The following is a 25325-nucleotide window of genomic DNA, read 5'->3' as shown; positions in this document are numbered from 1 at the left end:
GTTTATCCATTTTCCTTAATCCAAGCTGATGTGCACGAATGTCTTGTTTTGCTTAACACATTCACTGCCATTGACGGCTTTGGAAGTCAAACTGGGAACTGTTCACTGGGAAGGCTGGCAGTGAATTCAAAACAAGGACAATTTGTCTGCTTTCACACAGGACTAAGGAAATCGAAAAATGCAAACATTTGGCAAACTGAGATCCTGGACTGATTACCAGCCGATCACGTGGAACAATAATATACATTACAATATAACAATAGTATCAATAACTCAAATAAGTAGGTTTTCATGCTTTGCTTTTAGCTTGTGAGGTAAACACTCTTGTTGTTGTTGTTGTTAAGATCAAGAACTAAGTGAGCTATCATATCATTTGGTTCATTCTTTCACTGAGCTCATCGTTTTTGGGGCCGGGTATTCAATTGTTCTTTAAAGATCACTGGCTGCAGTCATTGATTGTTCTTGAAATTAAAATCTGCAGACATGACAGCCCAAACAACCAAAACCAACAAGCACACTGGAACTCATCGCACAGCTAAGTGTTAGCCCTTTGTTAAATATATATGATTAAATATACGCAAGTATTGCACACACGTTATTCAATTATCCGTTCAGCCATTTTCCTCGGTTGTCCACGTGAGGTTTGCGGGTGAGCTGCGGAGCCTATCCCAGCTGACTTTGGGCGGGAGTTGGGATTACACTGAGGACTGGTTGTCAGCCAATCACAGGACACATACTGTATGGACCGAAAAGCATTCACACTCACATTCACACCTATGGACAATTCAGAGCAGGGGTTTCCAACGTGGTAGCGCCCCTTGAGTAACCCACCGGCCTCTTCTCAAAAGTGCTCACTCGTGATGGGACATTGGGATTATCTAGGAATGTTGCATCAGTGATCATTTGCAAATGTGTTATGTTATGTCAGAAGTGTGTACCGGCCTTTCGCATTAACCAGGAGCCATGAAGTAGCGCTCAGTTTAAAAAACGCTGGTGAGGCCTGATTTAGTTGTCAGTGAACGCAACGAGCGTGTTTTTGAAATGTGAGGAAGCCCGAGTACCTGCACAAAGCTCACGCCGGCACGGGTAGAACATACAAACTCCACACATGGGGCAGAGATTCAAACCTGAACCTCAGAACTGTGAGGCGGACGGACGCGCTGCTAACCACTCAACTCAACATATTTTGTCATATCTGTTGTCCTATTTCGTCGTTTATGTTGTTCTATGACTGCGAGTTGGTAGGCAGGCCATAAGGTGCAATATAAATCCAATTTATTTATTATTATTATTATTATTATTATTTGATGAATTCAGCAAGGCAAGAAATAGGGGGTGTCGTGTTATGAAGACCCCTGGGAACTGTTTTAAATTCTGAAAAATACGCAAAACGTGTCCTTTAACACGTTATAGTCCCCAATTTGGCCACTAGGTCCTTTTTTTCCCTTTTCTTTTCTTTTATAGGACCTTCCACATTCTCCACTCCATATTCCAAGTTAGCCAAGGTGTTTGTTCTGCAGACAGCAGTATCGTTTGTTTGCTCATGTTTTATTTTTGTCACCTTTTGACTGTGAGCTTTAAGTTTGCTTCTTTTCCACTCACGCTGTAAAATGGTTCATATGCAAAGTACACCCAACGATCAAATCGTGTTGTTTTCTGTTGCGCTGAGCATTCCATTTCCGGTTTATTGCGGAACGCTTTTATTTTGTGAACGGCCGTAGCCGGAAATGATGTTAGGCGCGCATTCGCTGACGCTTGACCAATGTTTTGGCTTGCCCTTACTTCCTGGCAAGCGGCAGGCAGGCAGGCAGGCGTTCGTTCATGAGGAGGGAGAACTCGCCTCTCCAACCTTCGCCTTCTCCTCTTCGTCATGGAGGCTCGGGCGACCTTCTGCCGCGAGGAAATCAACAGCACCGTGTGGGAGGTTCCGGAGAAGTACACCCATCTCAAGCAGATCGGAACCGGGGCGTACGGTTGTGTTTGGTGAGTCCTTTGCCATTACATCACCGTGGGGTCGTATGAAGACGACTGACTGACTGACTGGCTTGGGTCGGGTCATTGGAGAGCAGTAGCTTAGCTACATTACACACGCACACACACGCACACGCACACACACACAAACACATACACACTACGACGACACTTGCAAATTTCCCCCCCCCTGCTGCGACCTCAAGACTCAAGAGGCGTCCAAATACTGGAGCATCTAACAGAGGGAAGTGCCATAGTTGCACTGTATACAGTTTGCTTGCTATATACATATATATATATATATATATATATATATATATATATATACACATTTATGTATCGTGAGGGACAAGCATGCAGGAAATAGAAAATATAGAATATATAAAAAAAAATACAAATATGCCAAACAACCATCCACACCAATGGGTAATTTTGAGTCTTCGGTGAACCTAAGACATGTTTTTAGGCTGCGGGTGGAAGCTGGAATTCCCAGGCAGAACACACTCAAGCACAGGGAGATCATACAAAGTGTCCAATGCTGCTGCGAAGGCCCACAGCCAGGACTGAAGTCAAGGCTCGCTCCCAAAGTGCTGACCACTGGGCACCGGCAAATGTACACTCAGAATGCAATCGAATGATGTCTTGTTCTATTATCCACCACAGCTCAGCAACAAATGAGAAGATTAAGGAGAGAGTGGCCATCAAGAAGCTCCACAGGCCCTTCCAATCAGAGATCTTCGCTAAAAGGGCATATCGGGAACTGCGGTTGCTCAAACACATGAAGCATGAAAATGTGAGTCGAATAAAGCCAACACACTTCCTCGACCAAGCTGCGATGTTTCGTGGTACTCCAAATAGTATGCCCGTTGTTTTTCAACGATTGGAGCCTGCGTATTGACATTGAGTCGCGCTGGTCATTCCTTTTGACTATGTGAACGTTAGACATGAAAGAAACATTCCCGCAAAGCAATTGCAGTTTCATTGGCCACGGCATGGTTTCAAATGTTTTTTTCAGTGCAGTGTCGTGATGTTAAGAGCTGCGTCCGCAATGTAAATACTGCTCCCATCCCTCTTAGGCGTTTTGTATTGTTCCCAGTTCATTCCCATTGTTGCACAGAAGCCGTAGTTTTCTGTCCAATGAACAGGCAGCAGTGTGTCTAGCTCCACCGTACAAAAAGTTCCCCAACAGAAGAGTGCCAAAAAAGTGGTACTGTATTTACGGTTGGACATCATGATTGGTGAATCAATAATTCATTCTGAATTCGGTCTATCGGGCGGCATTGATTCTTGATTAATGGCGCCGTCGAGCAACCGAGGCGAAATGGAGCGAGTCGGTCTCTACTACTTTGTATGTTTTGCTTCATAAGACGCTGGCAATTCAGATCATTTAGAGAGACGGGAAACTATGGCGTTAAAAATGATATTATTAGTAGTAGTAACAAATGATCGATTACCATTCTGAATAGTATGCAGGACAAACGATTTAGAATCTAATCTAATTGCAATTTGACGTAGGGGTTGACATTTTATTTGTAGGGTTTACCCAGGAACGACTGATTTCATTATGACCAGCACAATAGCAGACATTTACGATAAAATATCCTATTTCACCCGCTGAATCGATTTGTTGCACGGCATGAAACAATGAACATTTTAAAGACAAAAAAGAGGAAGGTTATCGTTGAAGCCGTTGTATGCAGCAGTATGTCGTTTTTCCACAAATCAAATCAGTGTTTCAGCGTTTAACAACGTGATACTTTGAAAGTTGAAACCCTATGTTTACTAACTCTGGAAGAGGCTTGTTAAGCACCACGAAGAACGAACGTACCAGACATTTGTGTTCCCAGTCCGCCGTTGCTCATCATTGTCTCATTCCAACTAGGTGATAGGACTTCTTGATGTGTTTACACCCGTTTCAAGCCTCGATGACTTCCAGGACTTGTGAGTATTTTCTGCGTTCGGTATTGCGCTGCTAAATACTCACAGGCCAGAGCTCATTCGTCGTCGTCTTCTTATTTGATGTTTGTTAGCGACGCGTTGGAGCGCTGACGTCTCGAAATGAATGGTTCTGTTCGGTTCAACGAAGGCTCGACTATGTCAATTCATATAACTGTCTTAGACTTGTTTTACAGAGCATTTTAAGCCTAATTCACACAGCGGCACGATGGTGGTTAGCGCCAAAGCCTTGTTGTAGTCAAGAGGTTCTGGGCCTGACGAAATATTGAATTCATACACACGCACACAGAGGGAGAGCGATTGGTTGGATGGATGAAAACTCGGCACATTGTAATTCATGTTCGGTGCACTTAGTCAGTTGCATGGCTGCGTGTATTCCAAGCCCCCGTCCCTACATGGCCGGAATGTTAGCCAAATGCTGGCAATATTACTTCACAGCAAGGATTCGCGGTTTATGTGTTCTCCTCGGCTTAACGGAAGGTTACAGTGCAGTTTGGTCTGGCTCTGGTAACGACAAGGTCTGAAAAGAACATTTTATCTCGGAACGATCGTGTGGTGTTGTGCGTATTTGTTGATTTCAGTGTTTTCTTTTTATAGTCAGACAAGCGGCATGTAAAGCCCGCAGAAGAGCTGGGACAAGGACAGGCGTACAAAATCTGTTCATTTCCATTAAAGCGAAGTCCATCAAAGCCAAGTTCGGATGTTGCGGCACTGGTTTGCTCCCAACGTGTGGTGGTGCCAGTTCTTCTCCCACTGCTCGGCTTTTATGTCTACCAGTATCGCGAATGTGTTTTCCCGAAAAGGTCACAGAGGGTGGCTACAATCTAGGAGCTTAATTAGCGGCGGGCGTAGTATTAAACAAATCGTTTTGTTGAGGATTTGGTCGTCGTGTGGAATTGATTACTGTTTAAAAATAAAACAATTGGTTTGCTGCTTAAAGAACAACAAAAACATGACATTGACTATGGGAGCTACTGTATGTCCACACAGACCTCCACTATGGCAAAACACTTTTGAAACAATCAAACTAAAATCTACTCAGTTGAATTGTTCCCCGTTGTTGATGTATTTATTTATGACATTTAGCCAAATGTTCATTCTTAATTTTAATAGCTCGGTGAAGTGTAACGCAGTCCAACTCGTAAATGATAACCTTATGTGATGAGATGTGAGAGAGACGTCCGAAAATGTTATTATTTGAATTAAGCAGCACGTTAATGGAGTTGGCACACCGTCCTCTGTTCGAATCTCGGTTCGGGCCTCTATGTGTGGAGTTTTCACGTTCTCCCTGTGCTTGTTTCGGGTTTTCACGAGGCCCTGACTCTGGTGTCCAAAACACACACGGTTGGTTAATTAAAGGCACTAAATTGCCCATAGGTGTGAATGTAAATAGTTGTTGAACGCCACCTTTCGCCCAGTGGGGTACCGGCATAGACTCCACCTCACGCAGGACCCAAATGACAACCAACGCTATAGAAAATCTGCTTCTGATCAGATAAAGCAGATGGGGAAAACAACCTCAAAGCACCTTTACGCTATGAACAAAGGATGGAAACGAGCACATTCACATAACCGTGTTTCATAATCAAACACTGATCTCCTTAATGAAAGCATGCAAAAGTCCAAAATTGCGATGGGCTGAAACAGCTTCATTGTGTGGATGAGTGAGTCAGCAAAGATGCGCATAGTCTGGCGGCTGGCCTGATGAGGTCATTGCCTTCCCATCTGCCTCGGGATCCTCAAAATGATTTACCTTTGATCCTTTTTCAGCTACCTGGTGATGCCTTACATGTTTACTGACCTGTCAAAGGTGCGAGGTCATCTCTCCGAAGACAAAGTCCAGTTTCTTGTCTACCAAATGCTGTGTGGACTCAGGGTAAGCTCGGCACCGTTTCAAAATGTCTTCCTTCTATGAAAATGTCAGTTCATACTTTTCTCTGTTTCCCTTTTTTTGTAGTTTGGAGACATGCTTTTCTTTGACTTTAGAGGTTATGTTTTGTTACGATAACTATATGAAGATTGATTGATTTTTAAAGCGTTGTATACAGAAGATAAATTGTAAGATTTCCAAAAATGTCAGTGAGTGTGGGTTGTGATTGTGTTATCCGCCCTGTCGTCATCTCTCTCTCTGCAGTACATTCACAAGGCAGGAATTATTCACAGGGTAAGTGCACACACATTCAAATGTAAAGATAGTTGTCTTGTGTTTCGAGTATTGGGTCGAAACTAATTGGTAGCATTACAGGATAGCGCGTTGCGTTGCGTTGCTCATTTTTCTGACTTGCAAAAACAAATGGGAAGGTTGATTGAATTCATTGTGTTTGAGTCAGATCAAACTGCACCTGCACCAACAGGTAGGATGAGCTAACTCTGACTGCATGTCTGGAGTTGTCAGGCCACACCCTTCGCCTCCATTTCCGACACCTGCGGGTGCACGTGTGGAGCGAAGACTGTCTCAAAAATGGATGTCGGCTCTTTGGTGGGAGAGAAGTCAATTGGCCACAATGGGGTTACTCAACTCACTCCAAATCGTCCTAAAATCGTTTCTCAATCAGATATTTGTGTGGGCTTCCTTTGTTATTTCCCTTATACAGGTAAGAGCATGCACACTTAATTTGTTTTACTAAAGGAAAGGTCAATTATGTTTGTCATATATTTCACACAGTAAATACAGTGGAAATGCTGCAGTTGAATGGCACAGAGGTTGTGCAATTCCGAGTTTGAGCGGAATCTGGGGCGGTGGGGGTGGGAATATGCCTCCAAAGTTGCTGGAGCTTCAGCCACTGTTATGCACGAAGTCACACGAGACATCAACATAACATAACAGCACTTGACGATGGCTGCTCCGTTCAGCAAACGTCAAATGAATAACTAATGCCCACCGAGCTTTTTCTTTGCCTTATATATCTTATTTTGTGGCATTTATTAAACAAGAAGCATGGGTGTCAACCGCAAGTGTCACTTGTCATCAAAGTCAAGGTTATCACAGGTTTGCGTTTTTGCACCTGTATGACCGTTTAAGAATTTCCTTGATCGACTATGGGGAAAATCAATAAGCAATTCATTTTGTTTTGTTTTGGGTTTTTTTTTTGCTCGGAGACTTTGCCGTAGCGAACAGGTCCATGGATGTAGGCCTTAGCTGATGTTATGTTCTTGTACTTTAGACCTCCGATTAGCTGAGACTGAATCAACTTTGCTGGTTGCAGCCGCGTTGTGCACGCAATAGTGCCTAAAATTCCAACTCTCGAAAATTCAGTCTACTCAGCGCAAAGAAGAAAAAAATAAAATAAAAAAAATTTCTTCCCGCATGTAAGCCACATATTACAAACCCAAATATGAAAGAAAACAAACTGCTCACCTTACTGCAAGAACCAAACAAGTGGAAATAGCACAAAGAAACAGAGAAGCAGCAAAATGACTGCTAGTTGCACAACAAAGTATGCACAGCACAAAAAAATCTCAATCTAAAGATGACATATATCATGACTTCAGAACCACTATTCTGTATACCAATATCGGCCTACTACTGGCTCTCTTCCGCAAATGAGCCACCACGATCACGATCACGATTTATAGACCAGTAGCGGAACGTCGCAAGTCAATTCTGTAGCTGGCAGGGAGCCAGTGTAGAGACTTTAGAATCCGAATAATATGCTCTGCTTTCTTTGTTCTGGTCAGAATCAGAGACGGAGAGTTCTTTCTGAATGCGCTGCAGCAGTTCAAGTATTTTCATTGAGTTTTCTTAACATGAATACCGTACAGTACACTGTTACTTCACGTTACGTAAGGTGATGCAATTCTGCCTTTCCGAGTTCAGCTCCACCCAAGTCCAATGTACTTGAACCAATTCCGCTTCTTAGTGTAAACCTGAATAGCTGGTGTTGCACCACTTTCAGTAAATGAATGCGTGCTTTACCGGCGGCTATTTGCACTTGTTATTTACTTCGAGTAGTTTGGAAGGCAGGCAGCACGGCGGCTAACAGTTCTGAGCTTCAGGGTTTAATCTGGGTTAAGGCTTTTTTGTGTGTGTGTGTGTGTGGGGGGGGGGTTTGTATGTTCTCCCCATGCTAGCATGTTTTTTTTTTCATTTCATCTGCATCTTTTTGTATTTATATAGCTGGAATTGCATTCAAACCTCTGCCCCCCACTGTCTGATTTATCTCTTGCTGCTGTCGCTCTCGTCACAGTAAAGTTTCTAACAATTACAAAGTCCAAAGCTCGACACACGTCAGGGAATTTTATGGGTAACCATGGAAATGCAAGTGGTCAGCTAATATTTGTCTCCTTTGTCTCCTCATACTGAGGTAGGCATTGGAGAAAATACCAAAGATGACAGTACAAAAAACTCTCCATGCGCAATAAGTCCCCTTCACTCATGTCGTCCTCTACTGCAGGATCTCAAACCTGGAAACTTGGCTGTAAACCAAGACTGTGAGCTGAAGGTTTGTATTTTGCTGGCAGTCAATGCATTTGAGTACAATATAATATATATATCAAACTGGAGTGAAAATAGTATTTGCTACAGAAAACAGTGAATGGTTTTATGCTGTTGTTGTTGTTTTTTTGCATAGTTGATTTAATGCGGAAAAGTTGTGTGATCAATCTATTGTCGTGTGATAGCGAAAAGGAAACTTTTTTTATGGTTATATAAAAACATCAAGCGAACAAAAGATTATCGACTATGAAAACAGATTCAGTGAGGTAAATGGTATCATTTCTACAGTATATTTGCTCCACCCCCTCGCAGACCACGAAAGGAAGTAACCCAAGTTGACTATGGGAAGAACAGCGATGGTGGTCTTACTGCACACCCGCCCGTGCAGGAGCCTCTTGATTGTGCGATGGTGTTATTTGAAATGCCAAAGAATGCCATATTGTAGCATCGGGTCACACAGCGGGATGTCGGCCGCGGAGCTCCATGTTGCTAACACCAATGAACAATAGTCAAAGTAAAGAAGAATATCTGTGTACATTTAGAGAAATTAATCAATATTAGTACTTGTTAAGGGGTTTTATTATCATTTTTTCCTATAATTGAGGTGTTCTCCCAATGCAGATCCTAGACTTTGGGCTAGCTCGGAGTACCGACGCTGAGATGACAGGCTATGTGGTGACCCGTTGGTACCGGGCGCCTGAGGTCATTCTGAACTGGATGCACTACACACAGACTGGCAAGACAATCCTAGCTATTAAGGATACGTTCACACTCCAGGGCATGATGCCCAATTCAGATTTGTTTGTTAAATCTGATCTTTTTATATGGTCGTTTCCAAAAACAAATGCCACTTCTACTGTGAACAAAATGTCTCCACGAAGTGTCTCGCATGTGCACGAAACAGGGCGTCACGTGCGCACAAACACGAGGCGCCCTGTGTTTACGGGAGTAAATATGGCCCAGCGTGACGGTCTCGATCCTGACGGATTTGTGGCAAGTTGAAGAATTCGGTGCGACCGGAGCCAACATTTTCTCAGTTCGAAAGCCTCTTTTCACCATTGACCGTTTTCTGCTCCTTTTGTCACACGTCTATTTTGGCGTTTTTTTTTTTTTACTTTTGGATGACGTATAAGTTGAATGACCGTGACCTTGCGCGTCCAAGCTTCGCTCGCGTGGGATACGCATCCGATTTAGATCTACGTACGAAGGAGGCCTGGGTGATGTGGGGGGAAAAACCGAGAATTGTGCTGTTCACATTGACATGAAAAAGTTAAATACATCTCACATTGGGCAAAAACAAAAAAGCAATTGACCTGCAGTGTGAACATAGCCTAACATTCTCTCTCACCTCTGTCCTTGTTATTGTCTCAGTGCTCAGATCGGCTTGCCTGTGATTTTTGAGTTGATGATGTGCAAACATTGTGGCTTTCCTCGCAAAGAATGACGTGTCTTTCAGCCATGACGTCATTATGGCTCTTTTGAAAATGGGAAATGCTTTTGAGGCGGCTTTAGTGTCACACTGACAGTGAAACTTGTCTCCCTTTGTTCCGTCAGTTTTGGCGATAGATGCTCCTGACAGCAGACTGTTGACAAGTGATAATGTTGAGACTGTCGCTGTGCTGCCAATTTCAATTCAATAACTTTCCGAAGGATTTAGGCTTCTCCGAGCAATAGCTTTTTCTTCTAAGCCTTTATCGTATCATATTGTTATCCTGCCTCGCTATGAGCAGGAGCACAATAGGTTCCTCTCAACACTGAAAACTGTTTTTGTTTGTTTGTTTTCTTGTACATAATCCTTTTCTCCATTTTTGGAGCACTGAGTCAATGATGAAGTGTTGTCACAGATGTGTCGTTCCTCACTCGCACTTGTCTCCTGTGTTGTTGATTCTAGTGGACATCTGGTCAGTGGGCTGCATCATGGCCGAAATGATCAACGGAAAAACCCTTTTCAAAGGGAAAGACTGTATCCTTTCGTCTGCGTTGGCAGCTCCGCCATCCAAATGATGATCGTAGTACACCGAAATACTCAAATGATTTCTGCGTTTTTGGGGTCGAGGGTCACGGAGTTTGACTGTCACGCATGACGTCACCCCTTTTGCGCTTAAAGTCAACCACTACACGCTACACTTAATTGTACCTTTGTATTATTTATAATAGAACTTAGAACAGAACTTAAGATCGTATTTACTGCCAAGCACACTGACAGCGACCATGTACAAACAAACACATTTCACCTCCGCTCTTGAAGCAATTTCAGTCGCGAACAAGAGTGACACACTGGAGCAGCGGGCAGATTTGTAGTTTTCTAGTCAGACCATGCTGCTGCCATATGCGCAGTTCAAATGACAAGATCTCGTTATACTGTATCTAACCCTGCCTTAGCTGATTTTCACAAAACATTGTGGATAAGTGCGGCTGAGCCGAGAAAGTATCCGTTATATTTTAGTGTGGGTAACAGATTTGTTTTGTTTTGGCACGGTTGTTTACTGAAAAAGGGATTTAGATTTTCCTTCTATTCACAATGACGACACATAAAAAACTCACAAACTTTGGTACCCTTCCATTAAAGAATGTAAACGCCACAAGTCACTGAAATCAACTGAAACTCGCAAACGTAATAATAAATAAAAATCTACTCCAAATAAAATCCTGCATTGCCATTTTCTGCGGTTCAACAGCCTTATGTATTATGATATTGTATATCATAAAACAAAGGAATAAAATCCTGCATTGCCATTTGCTGCGGTTCAACAGCCTTATGTATTACTATATTGTATATCATAAAACAAACAAGTCACACTGGCCTTGACAAAAATGATGGTGCCCTTGACGTAACATTTTATCGCAGAACCTTTTGAGGCAGTCACTACAATCCTGTAACTGCTGTCTCGGCCCGAAGGGTTCCTCGTCCTGACTGCGTGTTTCAGCTTCTTCAAAAAACATTCAACAGAATTTGGATCAGGGCTAATAGACAGCCACTTCAGCTTTGTCCAATGTTCTTTTGTTCCCCCGCAAGCCATTCCTGGGTAACGAATAGTGCCATAATTTTAACAAGTTGCACGTACCTGCTAGATATATTTATCGGCTGCTCGCAAACATTCAGCCGCCTGATCAAGTCTTGACTGTAAACCCTACCAGACATGGACCAGCTGACACAAATCATGAAAGTGACCGGAGTGCCTGGACCAGAGTTCATCCAGAAGCTGGACAGCGCGGAGGTGCAACCGGTTACACAATTGAATATTAAATGGGACATACTGGGGCGGGGGGAGAAATGGATTTGAATGTGTACTACAGTATACACATAGTTGTGTGTGAACCACGTTAAGTAAAGTTTATTTGTATAGCCCGTAATCACAGAAGAGTGTCACGTTGACAAAGATCCGCAACATCTCCTGATCTAAACCGCCCCAAATCGGGCAGGGAGAAACTCCAAAAAGAAGAAACCTTGGGAAGGGACCACAGATGGAGGGCTCCATCTTTCAGGATAACCAGGCTGCAATGGATGTCGAGTTGGAAAAATGTATCGCTTATCACGTTAGTTAAAACGGCATAAGGGTCCACTTGATGAGATGAAGCGCCACAGTTCTTAGCAAGTAAATCTTTGAATAACTTGCTTATTTCTGAAAATGTGTATACGAGCGAACCGGTCTTCACGCCGAGTTTCCAGTTAGGTTGGACGAAGTTCCGCAGAGAAAGAAACACTTTGAAGTGGCAGCTGACAGCGCAGTCGTGTCAAAAACAAAGGAGCTGCATTGTTGGCACCGCTTAGCGTTAGCTAACAGCGGGACTAGGATTAGCTTCTGAAAAGAATGTTTTTCAGCTAAATTGGCGACGTGAGAGTGGGGGATATTTGAGTTTGTCATGTGCACCACCGATATGTCCATGCACCACATAGAAACAAGATCAAATGCTTTTCTTCCACACGCCGGGCTCTGCTTCCGTTAGTAGACGGAAGCGAAAAACTAAGTAGACGGCCCATTGTTTCTCCGTTTTCTGAAGGCCAGGCTCATCATTGCGGGACGGGATGAGGGCGCTTACCAATTTCTTTGGTGTGTTCACGAGATAATAGCACTGACTTGATATTCGGAGACAATTTCCCGACCTAGCGTGCCTTTCATCTTTTTCTGCTTCAATAATTCATCACGAATGGTAATCACGGTGCATATTTACCCAGATAAATGTACAAATGTGGTGAATTTATTGTTGCTGTTTTTCCATTATTTCTTCTATTAAAAACACAGGCAAAGAAATATGTGAAGGCTCTTCCTCACTATCCTCGAAAAGACTTCTCGACGTTGTTTCCCCTAGCCAGCGCAAACGGTGGGTTGAATTTAAAGTCAAACTTTGTGTTCCGTGCACGTCGTGGACAATTTGATTGTTCGCAGGCATTGACCTGCTGGAGAAGATGCTGGTCCTGGACGCTGACGAGAGGCCCACAGCTGAACTGGCGCTGGAGCACCCGTACTTTGACAGCCTCAGGGACCCAGATGACCTCCCTGAGCCCGAACCGTACGATGACAGCCACGACAATGCCAAGTTATCTCTCGAGGAGTGGAAGCGTAAGTATAAACAGTTAGCGTGCATCATTTTTAAACGACAAGATCTGGAAATAGGAATGTTTAGAAGAGGACTCCACAATTGTTCTACTTGTCATTCACAATTGAGACGAGTATTGTTCAAAAGGAAATGTATACCTCAAGTCAAGTGATATTTAGCCAATTGAAGCCTGATAAAGCAACCGCAGCAGTTTGAGTCACATATTTTGATAGCTTTCCAAGTGTTCTCTTTAGCATGTTTAAAATCAGCAAAATGAACGCACGTTATTCTACATTTCTTCTTTTGTTTTTTTTTTAATGTGACAACAAATGCATAGAAAAACTTACATTGGCCTTATAGTACTCAATACGTGCTACTATTCTATTATACATTTTAAATACGCTTGTGGCTCAACTCAAGTAGATGAGCAAAATGTGAATACGTTAGCGAGTGGTGTTTTAACCTTCCTTATAGCTTTCAAAATATGGAACTTTATCTGCAACAGGTCCAATGGACAAAAACATTATTTAGCGCAGAGCTCCTGTAAATCCAAGATGTTTGAGCGAAGGGGACAAAATCGGATTTGTTTGTTCTCCATCTGAGTCGAGGATGATGTAAGACATAACCAACGGACAGGCGGTGCCAGTTTTAACGAAGGGGATTTTTTTTTTTTTTTTTTATATAATCCTGCTAATTTAATCAACTCTTAACGATGAGACAAACTATCCAACAAACGGTGCTTTATACTTGGTGGAGGAAATGATACGCCTTTGATGTCATGGCAGCAAACAACTTGCAAAGAAAGCTCCCAGTCAGATTGCACTCGTGTCGTCCGTATGGGGCTCACAGTCAGTCGGGTGTATATTTGTACGACGTCTGGGTATTGAGATGAGCCCCCTTTAAAGCTAAAGTACAGTATTGTATTGTTTATCTCTGAACACGAAAACAATTGTAAGAGTCAGAATTGTGAAATTCTTGTGAATCCGAATAGTTTCATCCCAAATTTAGCTCCGGTTGACTTTAATTGGTGCGTACTTACTCATTTTTGCAACAGTGCCATGTTTAAGAAACTTTTGTAATTTGCAATCAAAGTCTGAATTTGTGGGCATTTTGAAGCAGTATGCTATTTAAAAAATCTGAAAAGAAACTCAGTGTTCGAACAAATCTGTTTGGGTGTAACCGTAGTGCTTAAGTCCTTTCTTTTATGTGTGTGTCATTTTGGCCGTGACACAGCATTTCTCAGCATTCACACGCAATTTCTTGGGGAATTGAACTTTTTTCCTAGTTTGCTCACTGTTTAATATTTGCAATTAAGATTTATTTTTTTTCCTCCCCAAATTTTAAAGAAGAGTGAAGGCAGTGGGAAAACATCTCTGTCTTGTACTGGGTACAATAAGCTAATAAATAATTAACCACTGCCCAAATTGGACATTCTCTCTCTGTGCTTAAAGCTATTGGATCACGCTGTAGTAGAATTGTTAGTGAATAATTGATGTTCAAATGCTTTTTGACGGTGTTCTGTATGAAAATGTTCTCTTCTGGTCTACAGGGTTATGTTTCCGAGGGGTGAAGAGCTTTGTGCCTTTCCCCCGGCGAGACTCCAAGAGGAAAAACACATTGACTATGACTCCCTGACTTGATAAATGTCTTGTGGAAACATACATGTATGCTCATGTCCTAACTACTGCACAGCCAATTGTGCCCTTGTATATTACAATTAAGCATTCCTTTTATTGCTTTCAACCTGATCATTTTTACATTTCAAATCATTTTTTTAAAAACTATTTTGAGTCAAGTGTAGGTGTTTGTGAAAGAGACATTTCATGTTACTCATTCAATTTCCTTTCGGTGAATTGCCTTGTAACCCCCCCCCCCCCCCCCCCCCCCCCCCCCCAGTATAACAACTGTACTTGTGCGTAACCAGGTAATTATAGTGTTATTACTGTTTTAACTTTATAAGGGAATTCACCACATCACAAATGTAGTGAGTACATGAAATCTAATTGTCAAGCACATGATATGACCTTGGATCTTGGTATGATGATTGTTTGTATTTTATTTTTGGTCATTTGTTATTTCATTGTGCTTTCTGTTTGCACTTTATGACTTAATTTTAAGACAAACACGTCCCTGCTCAATGTTGCTATTTTTTTAAGTGAAATGAACAGGTGCATTTGCATGTTTTTGTTCCAAAATTCAATACATATTAAGTAAATTCAATGATAAAAGCTGGAACAAATGAACTAAATTCTGAAATGTATTAAATTGTCAGTCATTGTATTTAAGTGCGAAATATCTTAAAATTATGTATTTATTTACAAATACGTTAACAGGCATTTATACACTGGTCATAAAATAATTTCTATAATTGTTTCAGATGATCTTTTACGCATTTATGAATATATCAATTAACATTTTAGTTATTCATTTCAATGAGCTGACACATATTTTCCATTTCAAGGCTGTAGAATGCTAGATTATTGCTCCCAGCTTGTAGATTGGTGTTAACATTGTTTGATTGTAGCCCTTTGGTTTATATTTCGGATGATAATGTGGCCACGTGGTTGCCTTGTGTGAACCAACAAAATATATCATTCTTTGAGTGAGTTTGACTGTCTACGTGTGTTTTGTGTTGTGCAATGGCAGGCAGGGCAAGTGTCACGTTTGACTCTTGTTATTAGCCTGGGCGCCAAAATCATGCAGTGACGTCAAGGGGTCAGGCTACACGTGCATCAATTCTAAGTACTACACACAAACCGGAAATGAAACACCGTGATCATATTAAAACACAGTTAAGATGATTCAAATTGACGCTGATATACTACCCGATTTATGACAGTTAAAATAAAGCTGTAACGTCAAATAATAACGATTTCATGAATAACGATGACAGAAAAAGCGTAATGAAGGCAGAGATTAGCGTTAATAAAAACAATACATTTTATTTTGAAAGACATGCTCGGATGTTGCATGTCAATACAAATGGAGTTAGCCTGGCTTCGCAAAGCTAGCCGCAGGAGGCTAACCCACAAAACTAGGTCGACATTAGATAGTCTCTTTCAGTATAATTGCAGACATGTAACTCGTATCCCCGTTGGATGTATGGGCTTTAGTCCCCAACTCCTTAATTGCCGTTTTACCCAGGGACGGACGCGTTAATAAATGACGACACATACCGGCCGGCTGTAGCAACAAACTGTAGCTGGCTAAGAGCAAGTTAGCGTTTAGCTACGGGAGTTCACCAAGTAAGACCACAGGCTAGGTGGCAACCATTTCTGAAGAAACGCCTCAGACTGCCGGCTGTGGAGCTACTTGTGTCACCCAATTGCAATAATAGGTAATGTTTTAGTTCTATTTAACCGGGTATTACTTACACACTTTAAACGTCTACCAAACAGCGACGATGTGTTTTGTTCTTTCCGTGTCTGCGTAAAAAAAAAACAAGACCTCGGGTATCTTTCGAAGTTAGCGGCTGAGCTAGCTGTAAATCAAAATTGTGACACGACCTCTCCGAAGAACTGTCATAACGCGTTTGTCACTCAAAATGGACGTGTGCCCATGCCTCGAAATGACAACGGCGAAAGTAAGATATAAAGTGCTTATTATGGTGTTTTAAAACTGTAAATATGGCTGACCGTGTACTCCTGGAATAAGGACACAGAGCTATTGAGGCTGCGGCGTTCTTCGAGGTGATTGGCTCAGGAGCGCATCAGTCATGTAGTCCTGAAAGCTGATAGGCTCGCCGCTCACGTGTTGTGACTAGCCCGGAAAGGAGTTAATTAAGTTAAGAAAATAAGTCTAACGTTACATGTTGTGGTCCTCGGTCGACCTTGACCAAAGAAAAAAGTAAGTAGTATGACATAGGTAATTCATTGTAAATAATAATGTTAATAATAACATAGCTGTTGCCATTCCATCTAAAAATATTTCTCCATTTACTGTAGTACAGTATATAATACATTCTATATATTACCTATTTTATCGATATTTTTAAGTGTTTTTAATTCAATTCAGTTACACGTAACACAATATGGATGATTTGTTTTGTATGGTTTAATATTTTATGTATTTTTATAATTTTATTGTTTTTGTTGTATTTATTGTCAGCTTGTATGTCATCCACAGGCCGGCATAGAGTGATGGATGAAACTAAATGCCTTCCTTTCGTCAAAAACAAAATTTATTTGACAGAAAATAGGTTATGTTGGCTCACCACATCATTTCGTCTGGCTCACAAAAGCAAAACATGGACATCTTCATGTTTTTTGCTAAAAGAAATTCCCAAATTGTCTTCACGATTGCTAGCATTTTTTTTTTTTTTTTTTTTTTTACAAACCACTCATTAAAATAATTAGAAAACTTTCCTTTGTGTTTCAAAACTTGTTAGCCATAATGTTTTTGTGAGGATAAGGCAATTATACATTTATATGGTTTCACAGTCATAATGGCCCTCCAAGGGAATTCATAACGACAGTGTGGCCTGTGACAAAAATGAGTTTGACACCCCTGCGTTTGAAAAACAGATGTTTCAGGTTGTCTTGCACCGCCATTCATTTATTGATCCAATTATATGTGCTCTTATTTGTTTCTAGATGCCTCATTGTGTTATTTTGCTAAATTTGGATTAAACAGGCAGGAACGTGTGATTGGTGGCCTATGAGGAAGCCACGCCGAAAAGGCCTGGTGAGCCCAGGAAGTGGCACAGATGACAGGAAGTACAAGGCCACACCAGTTGGTGGTTGCGGTGTTGGTGCCCGCCAGCGATCCCCATCCCCGTACAGTCTCAAAGCATCTCCGAGCAGAGAAACACTGAGCTATGCACAGGCTCAGAAGGTTGTGGAAGTGGAGCTGGATGGCCGGCTTCACCGCATCTCCGTTTTGGAGCCCTTGGCCGTCATCACCGAAGACGAAATGATGGCGCAGGACATTAGTGAGTGTAACAGCAACAAAGAAAACAGCGAGCAGCCGTCGCCTACTGTCAGTGCTACGCAAGCTGTCGGCAAAGCCATCACGCCCCGTGGCCGCCGAAAAGACTCTAAGTCTTTCAAGTCTGCGGCACCGTCGAAAAACCACTGCGCCCGTGTTCAATCGCAAACGCCTGAAAAGTTAAATGCAACACACAATCACCTAATACCCCTCCCTGAGCCTTCGTTTCACTTTGTAGACACTTTCACCCTAGTCGAGGCACCGCCTCTGCCCACGGCATACTACCGGTACATCGAACGTTCTGCCGAGGAGACGGAAGCTCTGGCTGAATACGACATGGACGAGGAAGACTCGGCCTGGTTGGAGATGATCAATGCTGGCCGGACAGAGGAGGGCTGCGCTGCGCTATCCGCAGACATCTTTGAGCTGCTGGTAGACCGCCTCGAAGACGAGGCTTACCGGGAGGCACGCACCCGGGTGCCCTCTCAGAACGCCATTGATGACGACGACGCCTTCTGCTGCGTGTGCCTGGACGACGAGTGCCTCAACAGCAACGTCATCCTCTTCTGTGACGCGTGCAACTTAGCCGTGCACCAGGAATGCTACGGCGTTCCCTATATCCCAGAGGGCCAGTGGCTGTGCCGCTGCTGCCTTCAGTCCCCTCAGAAACCCGTTGACTGTGTGCTTTGCCCCAACAGAGGCGGAGCCTTTAAGCAAACCAGCGATGGCCGCTGGGCGCATGTAGTTTGCGCTATCTGGATCCCCGAAGTCTGTTTTGCTAATACAGTCTTTTTGGAACCAGTGGAAGGTGTCAGTAACATTCCCCCAGCACGCTGGAAACTTACCTGCTACCTGTGTAAGCAGAAAGGCCGCGGGGCATCCATCCAGTGCCACAAGGCCAACTGTTACACTGCGTTTCACGTCACTTGCGCACAGCGGGCTGGCCTGTTCATGAAAATCGACCCAGTGCGAGAGACAAGCGTCAACGGGACCACATTCTCGGTCAGGAAGACGGCATTCTGTGAGAGTCATTCACCTGCAGGCCAAGACGGCATCTCTGACGAGGAGGGTGAAGGGCGCGTGGTGGGCAGCAAAGGGAGGGCCAGTCGAGGGCGGAGTGCCTACACAGATGGTCCCGCGACACCAAAAAAAGGCAGAAAGTCTGAGAGTGATGGCAAGATGGATAAAAAGAAAGGGAAGAAGGACACAGGCTCCCCAACACTGAAGAATGCTTCGCCAAAAGTGATAGTGCCTGAAATACCCACAAGCAGGTATATTTTATTGTGTTTCATTCTTTGTCTGTATGTGTACGAGCAACATATGTGAGTTACATTACAGCAAGTGTTGTAAATCTGGCATAAAGCTTTAATCTAAGACACGGTGATCCTACAATAGATTTGAATTTGCTTGGCGTATTCACTTCAAACTGGAATTTTTCCGCCGCAGTTATTATAACAGGATGCTATGTCGTATGTATGTTATATTGTAATAAATCTTTTTTGTTTTTTAGTCTTTTTTATTTTTTTTTTTATTTTTTTTTAACCAGGGATGCACCTATCCATCAGCTGGTGACGATACTATATCACTGTATAAATATAAAAAAAAATTGTACCGAGGAAGAAATATTATAATTTTGTTTTGTACCGAGGAAGAAATATTTAATAAATGAAGTAGGGTATGTGTCCATCAAAGTTTCTGTAAAGCTATCATGGTCAAAACTGTAAAAATGTACATTTTTAACTGTCAACTTGAATCTGTTACTGCTGTCCAGGTTGAATGCCATCTGCAAAGGTATTCTCTTTCAAAAGAAGAACCAGTTCATGCAAAGGCTGCATAGCTACTGGTTACTGAAGCGTCAGTCCAGGAACGGCGTGCCACTGGTCCGCCATTTGCACTCGAATGTCCAATCCCAACGGAATACTGAAGAGGTCAGGCCGGGACTCAAGATTACATTTTATTTTATTTATTTTTTCCAGGCAATTTTCTAAAATTAATTGGATATTTCTGAGATGTAAAGTTTATCAAATGGGGATTTTTAAACTATATATATTTTGTAAATATTTTTCTTTGTAGCCTGAGGTGGTTGATGAACAAGTATCTGCAGCCAGAGGGGCTCTGAGATATTGGCAGAAGCTTCGACATGACCTTGAAAAGGCCAGGCTGCTGGTGGAGCTCATCCGTAAAAGGGAGAAACTCAAACGAGAACAGGTAACATCAAGTAAGGCTACGTAACGCTGGATTTACACTGCAGGTCGAAGTGCCAATTTCCGATGTTATGCATATTGGTGTCTATTTACATGCTTTTTTAAGTGATCATTTCAGATATCACCATTTACATCTATTGAACACGTAAGAAAAAAATTTGCATGCGCAGATGTCCAAAATGCAGTTAAAAGGTAAACACCGGGCAGACACATTACAGAAGTAAGCAATAATAAATAACAATACAACTATAAAACATTACTTGCAGGGTTCTAAATTAACACCCGCCAAGCTGTCAAATGCGGGTTAAAATTCATTTTGGTGGGTAGTAATAACAACGTACGAGCCAGTTTGGCCAGTGATGTGTGAAGAAGAAGAAGAAGAATCACCTTTTATTGTCATGAACATGCATGCATGCACACGAAATTTGTTCTCTGAATTTTACCCATGACAGTGAACACATACACATGTTAGTGGAACACACTGGAGCAGGGGGCAGCTGAAGTGAGCATTTCGGGATATCAGTGTCCTGCTCAAGGAGACCACAGTCGTGAGTCCGGGGGATGTTGGCGGATGGTCCGGTCGGGGTCTTGAACCTAGGTCCCTAGGTCACGGTGGCAGGCGGTGTTTTTGAATGTGTTTATTTGTGTTTGGGTCGACGCAGATGTTTATACATCAGTATATTCCTAACGTTGGGCGCACAGTGATGCACTATATCAGATCTTTTTGTTTACACTGCAGTTGCTATGGCAAATATCGGATTCATATCAGAGTTTGTCCAATCAGATTCATGGAGAGGCCCGTTCTGATCTGAGGAGATCAAATCCCATTTATTTATTAATTTATTTATTTTAATCGACGCTGCAGTGATGCACAATTGTGTCACCCGAACCATCTAGTGTAAATCCCGCCTAAATGAGTGTTTATGTTGTCAAAGTACAAAGTAAATGAGTGTTTATGTTGTCAAAGTACAGTTTATGGAAGCCATTATTGGACATATTTATTGAGCAAAAAATATTGGAGCTTCCATTTATTGCTCACAGAAATTTATTGCTGAACAGAAATCAGACAAAACCTGTTCCATCCTTTTTTTTTTTTACTTCTCTCTTGTAAATATATTGATTGTGGGTGTGAATGGTTGTTTGTCTGTATGTGTCGTGCGATTGGCTGGCAACCACTTAGGCATACCTCACTTCTCACCCAAAGTCAGATGGGTTAGACTCCAGCTCACCCTAATGAGGAAAAGCAGTATAGAAAATGGAGGGATGTACAAACCCAATTTCAATGAAGTTGGGACGTTGTGTTAAACATAAATAAAAACAGAATACAATGATTTGAAAATCATGTTCAACCTATATTTAATTGAATACATTACAAAGACAAGATATTTAATGTTCAAACTGATCAACTTGATTGTTTTTAGCAAATAATCATTAACTTAGAATTTTATGTTTGCAACACGCTCCAAAAAAGCTGGGACAGGTGGCAAAAAAGTTGAGGAATGCTCATCAAACACCTGTTTGGAACATCCCACAGGTGAAAAGGCTAATTGGGAACAGGTGGGTGCCACGATTGGGTATAAAAGGAGCTTCCCTGAATTGCTCAGTCATTCACAAGCAAAGATGGGGCGAGGTTCACCTCTTTGTGAACAAGTGGGTGAGAAAATAGTCGAACAGTTTAAGGACAATGTTCCTCAACGTATAATTGCAAGGAATTTAGGGATTTCATCATTTACGGTCCATAATATAATCAAAAGGTTCAGAGAATCTGGAGAAATCACTGCATGTAAGCGGCAAGGCCGAAAACCAACATTGAATGCCCGTGACCTTCGATCCCTCGGGCGGCGCTGCATCATAAACCGACATCAATGTGTAAAGGATATCACCACATGAGCTCAGGAACACTTCAGAAAACCAATGTCAGTAAATACAGTTCAGCGCTACATCCGTAAGTCTACTATGCAAAGCAAAAGCCATTTTGCTTTGCATAGTAGTAGCCACAATCAAAACTGCTGAAAGGATTGTCGGTAACCCCCTACCCGCCCTTGAGGACTTTCACGCTGCCAGAACTAAGACAAGAGCGTGCAAAATCCTCTCGGACCCTCCGCATCCCGGTCACCGGCTCTTCCGGCTCCTTCCGTCAGGTCGGCACTACCGATCAACGCAAACTAGAACTAGCAGACATTCCAACAGCTTCTTCCCTCTTGCGATCAACTTCTTAAACACTTAACCTACAATTCCATTACAACATGCTGGCATTTTTTTTTACTTGAGTTCGTTGTCGCATTTCTGTGGGGCCAATTATATACTACTCGTGCACTCACTGTAGTAGTCTCGCCACGCTGCACTATTTGCATATCTGTTGTTGACCAATGCTGGCCACTCATGCCAAAGATGATTCTGATTCTGAGTAGCATCTGCTCCATTTACACACTGATTGAGGAGTATCTGCAACATTTGCACAATCAACATTGTCCCAGATTATCGCGCTACTCGTCACTTTAAACGGCATACACTCCTTGAAGTCTCGGCACCCTTTGCACAATGGTCATTGCACCGGACTATTGCAATATTAGTCATTCGAACTGCTCTAAGTGCTAGAGGACTCTGCATCTTTTGCACAATTGTCAAAAAAAGAATTTCTTTACCGGCATTACCAGAAAACTATTAACCCTTTATTGCTCAGTGACTGTTTTTTTGTCAATGTCTTTATGTCTCGAAAGTGTTCTCTGTCAATTGACTGTCTGTTGTCGTACTAGAGCGGCTCCAACTACCGGAGACAAATTCCTTGTGTGTTTTTTGGACATGCTTGGCAAATAAAGATGATTCTGATTCGTAGTAAAAGTGTGCGGGTACTAAACTGGCCTGCCTGCAGTCCAGACCTGTTTCCCATTGAAAATGTGTGGCGCATTATGAAGCGTAAAATACAACAACGGAGACCCCGGACTGTTGAACAGCTGAAGCTGTACATCAAGCAAGAATGGGAAAGAATTCCACCTACAAAGCTTCAACAATTAGTCGCCTCAGTTCCCAAACATTGATTTGCAAATCATTATATTCTGTTTTTATTTATATTTAACACAACGTCCCAACTTCATTGGAATTGGGCTTGTATATAAATAAGATAGGATATTAGAATACATTTGTGTAATTTTTGTAATTTATGACAGCTGCTGGTGGCTGGAAATGGTTGCAAGTTTATCTTGGAGTTGATTGAATGGGTTATTTTTTAAATATATTTGACTTGTAAAGTTGAGTCGAGTTGAGTTAAACTATTTAATAAAGAAAACCAATATGTCAATGTTGAATTCTCCTGAATTGGCTCTGCCTTTTCCTCTCTTGTAAGACAGGTTCTTTATAAATGTACTCTATCTGACTTTGCCAGTCACCTGCATGCCCTTTTATAATTGTAGATCAAAGTCCATCAAGCAGCTCTGGAGCTGGAGTTGACCCCGATGTTGTTGTTGCTCCGCTCCACTATGGACCAACTGCAGGAGAAGGACACAGCTGAGATCTTTGCAGAGCCAGTCAACATCAAGGAGGTTAGACGTCCTAAAATGCCAAGTTCTCCCATCATTCACATCAAGTAGGAAGCACATATCCCAGATGTTTTGGTGAGATTAAGGAATATGGTTCATGAGGAACTAAGGGGTCTAGTTAGTTAATTGGTGAAGAGGTGTATCCCAAGAATCATGCAGATCTTGCTTATTGTTGTCATTAATCTCTGTGTGTTCTCCCCAGGTACCAGACTACATGGAGTTCATAAATCGTCCAATGGACTTTACAACTATGCGCTCCAAGCTAGAAAATCATATCTATCGTTCTGTGGCTGACCTGGAAGATGACTTCAACCTGATGGTGTCCAACTGCCTCCTGTACAACAGCAAGGACACCATCTTCCACCGCGCTGCACTGCGTCTTCGGGACCTTGGGGGAGCCGTGTTGCGCCATGCCCAACGACAAGCCACCAACATGGGCCTGGAGCTGGAGACAGGCATGCACCTACCTGAGTCACCGCAGAAGCGCAAATTTTACAGCTGCACATGGGAGGATGGTATGATATGGGAAGTTTTTCTTTTTTTGCGTACTGTGCTCCCTCAAAAATCAACCAATACATTCCATGACGCTTGTCGACCTCCGATCAATTGTGTTTGATATAATTACAGAGCCCATAATTTGATTCACTGTACAGGTGATGTTCAAAATAAACAATGAACATTAATACATACTACTACACATACATACTAATACATCAATAACATAAAACATTCTTAATGTCGTCTTTTTTATAAATATAAACTCACACAAGTATAAAATTATCTCACCTCCACCAGGGTGCTGCGGCAATTTATCCAGTTTCACTTAATTTGTCCAAAGATTATGTATTACCGACAAATATACCTTTGTTCATCTATGCCGGCAACATAGTGAAAGACAGAATATTTAACTCATTCACTGCCAGCCGTTTCTTGAGCAGGAAACCCGAGACTGCCAGGCATTTTCGAGCAATTTCACTAATTTTTCAAGCCCCACAGAATTTCATGTACTGTGACTATGTAAACACCAGAGCCACCAAAAGAAAGATCAGACTCGCTTCTTTCATCAGAAAAAAAAAAAGTTTGTCTCTAGCTTACCTCGCTAACCATTCTTTAGTAATCAGCAGTCAAATATAGGCTACTTTCAGCCAAATCTTTTTCTGGAAGAAAAAAAACAGAAAACAGCCTTTTTGTGAAAGCAGATGCATCAAGCAGAACAATGACTTTGACACCAATATTTATTTTCTTTAGTGAAAATCTCAAACATCTGAAAATAAAACAAGATTGAAGAAGTACTTTTGACAGAATTTTTTTGTATTTTATAACTACAGAATTTACATTAGACAAAAATGCATGAAAGAAATGCATGGTCCGACACTTGTACTCTTTTCTTCCAAATTCTCATCTACTGTTTGCTCAATAGTCGAAGTTTTTATGAACTTGCGCATAAAATCTAGCAATCTTTGATCCACTTCTGTATTTTATTCTTTGGTGGCGGTGAATGGGATCTTGAGTGGTTGTCATTGTCCTTGAAACCAGTCACTACTTCTCCTTGAAGCACAACCTGTGCAGTTTCGAAACATAACTCTTAGGTACAATAAACCTGTGTGTCCACCACCTTTCCGTTCATACAACAGATTAAGTCATGGCTTCCTGTCATGGGCTTGTCTCGATATAAAACAATGAGCCGTTATGCTTGAAATGTAGTTTTGGGTCAGGCATGTCGCTTAGCCAGGCACGACAGCGCTCCACTTCCTGATT

General features: G+C 42.1%; 2 protein-coding genes across 9 annotated transcripts in view; both read left to right on the top strand.

Moving 5' to 3' along the window:
* The first annotated feature begins 1791 nt into the window (after positions 1-1791).
* Positions 1792-15518, top strand: mapk13 (mitogen-activated protein kinase 13). 3 transcript variants are annotated; one of them, XM_061671805.1, is made up of 12 exons: positions 1792-1983; positions 2635-2764; positions 3854-3912; positions 5698-5803; positions 6062-6091; positions 8322-8369; positions 8984-9098; positions 10254-10325; positions 11501-11580; positions 12607-12685; positions 12751-12924; positions 14451-15518. In XM_061671805.1, exons 1-12 carry the CDS (start codon positions 1871-1873, stop codon positions 14534-14536), a joined length of 1092 nt encoding a protein of 363 aa, XP_061527789.1. In that variant the 5' UTR covers positions 1792-1870; the 3' UTR covers positions 14537-15518. The 3 variants fall into 3 exon arrangements, with proteins under 3 accessions (XP_061527789.1, XP_061527799.1, XP_061527808.1); XM_061671815.1 differs by lacking the exon at positions 6062-6091; XM_061671824.1 differs by lacking the exons at positions 2635-2764; positions 3854-3912.
* An 83-nt stretch (positions 15519-15601) lies between these two features.
* Positions 15602-25325, top strand: part of brpf3b (bromodomain and PHD finger containing, 3b) — a 19775-nt gene continuing 10051 nt past the window's right edge. For 2 of the 6 annotated variants that reach the window (XM_061671743.1, XM_061671779.1), the window contains exons 1-7: positions 15602-16238; positions 17341-17433; positions 17534-19098; positions 19599-19755; positions 19901-20035; positions 23442-23570; positions 23770-24082. In XM_061671743.1, the coding sequence (XP_061527727.1) occupies positions 17425-17433; positions 17534-19098; positions 19599-19755; positions 19901-20035; positions 23442-23570; positions 23770-24082 (2308 nt within the window). In that variant the 5' untranslated portion in view covers positions 15602-16238; positions 17341-17424. Of the gene's footprint in view, positions 16239-16698; positions 16748-17340; positions 17434-17493; positions 19099-19598; positions 19756-19900; positions 20036-23441; positions 23571-23769; positions 24083-25325 lie in introns of those variants that run through there. The other 4 variants (XM_061671735.1, XM_061671761.1, XM_061671752.1 and 1 more) reach the window with 4 other exon arrangements.

The sequence above is a fragment of the Phycodurus eques genome, chromosome 1, assembly GCF_024500275.1.
Source record: "Phycodurus eques isolate BA_2022a chromosome 1, UOR_Pequ_1.1, whole genome shotgun sequence".
Lineage (NCBI taxonomy): Eukaryota > Metazoa > Chordata > Actinopteri > Syngnathiformes > Syngnathidae > Phycodurus > Phycodurus eques.
Note: the sequence above shows the minus strand (reverse complement) of the source record. Positions and strands in the feature narration are given on the sequence as shown.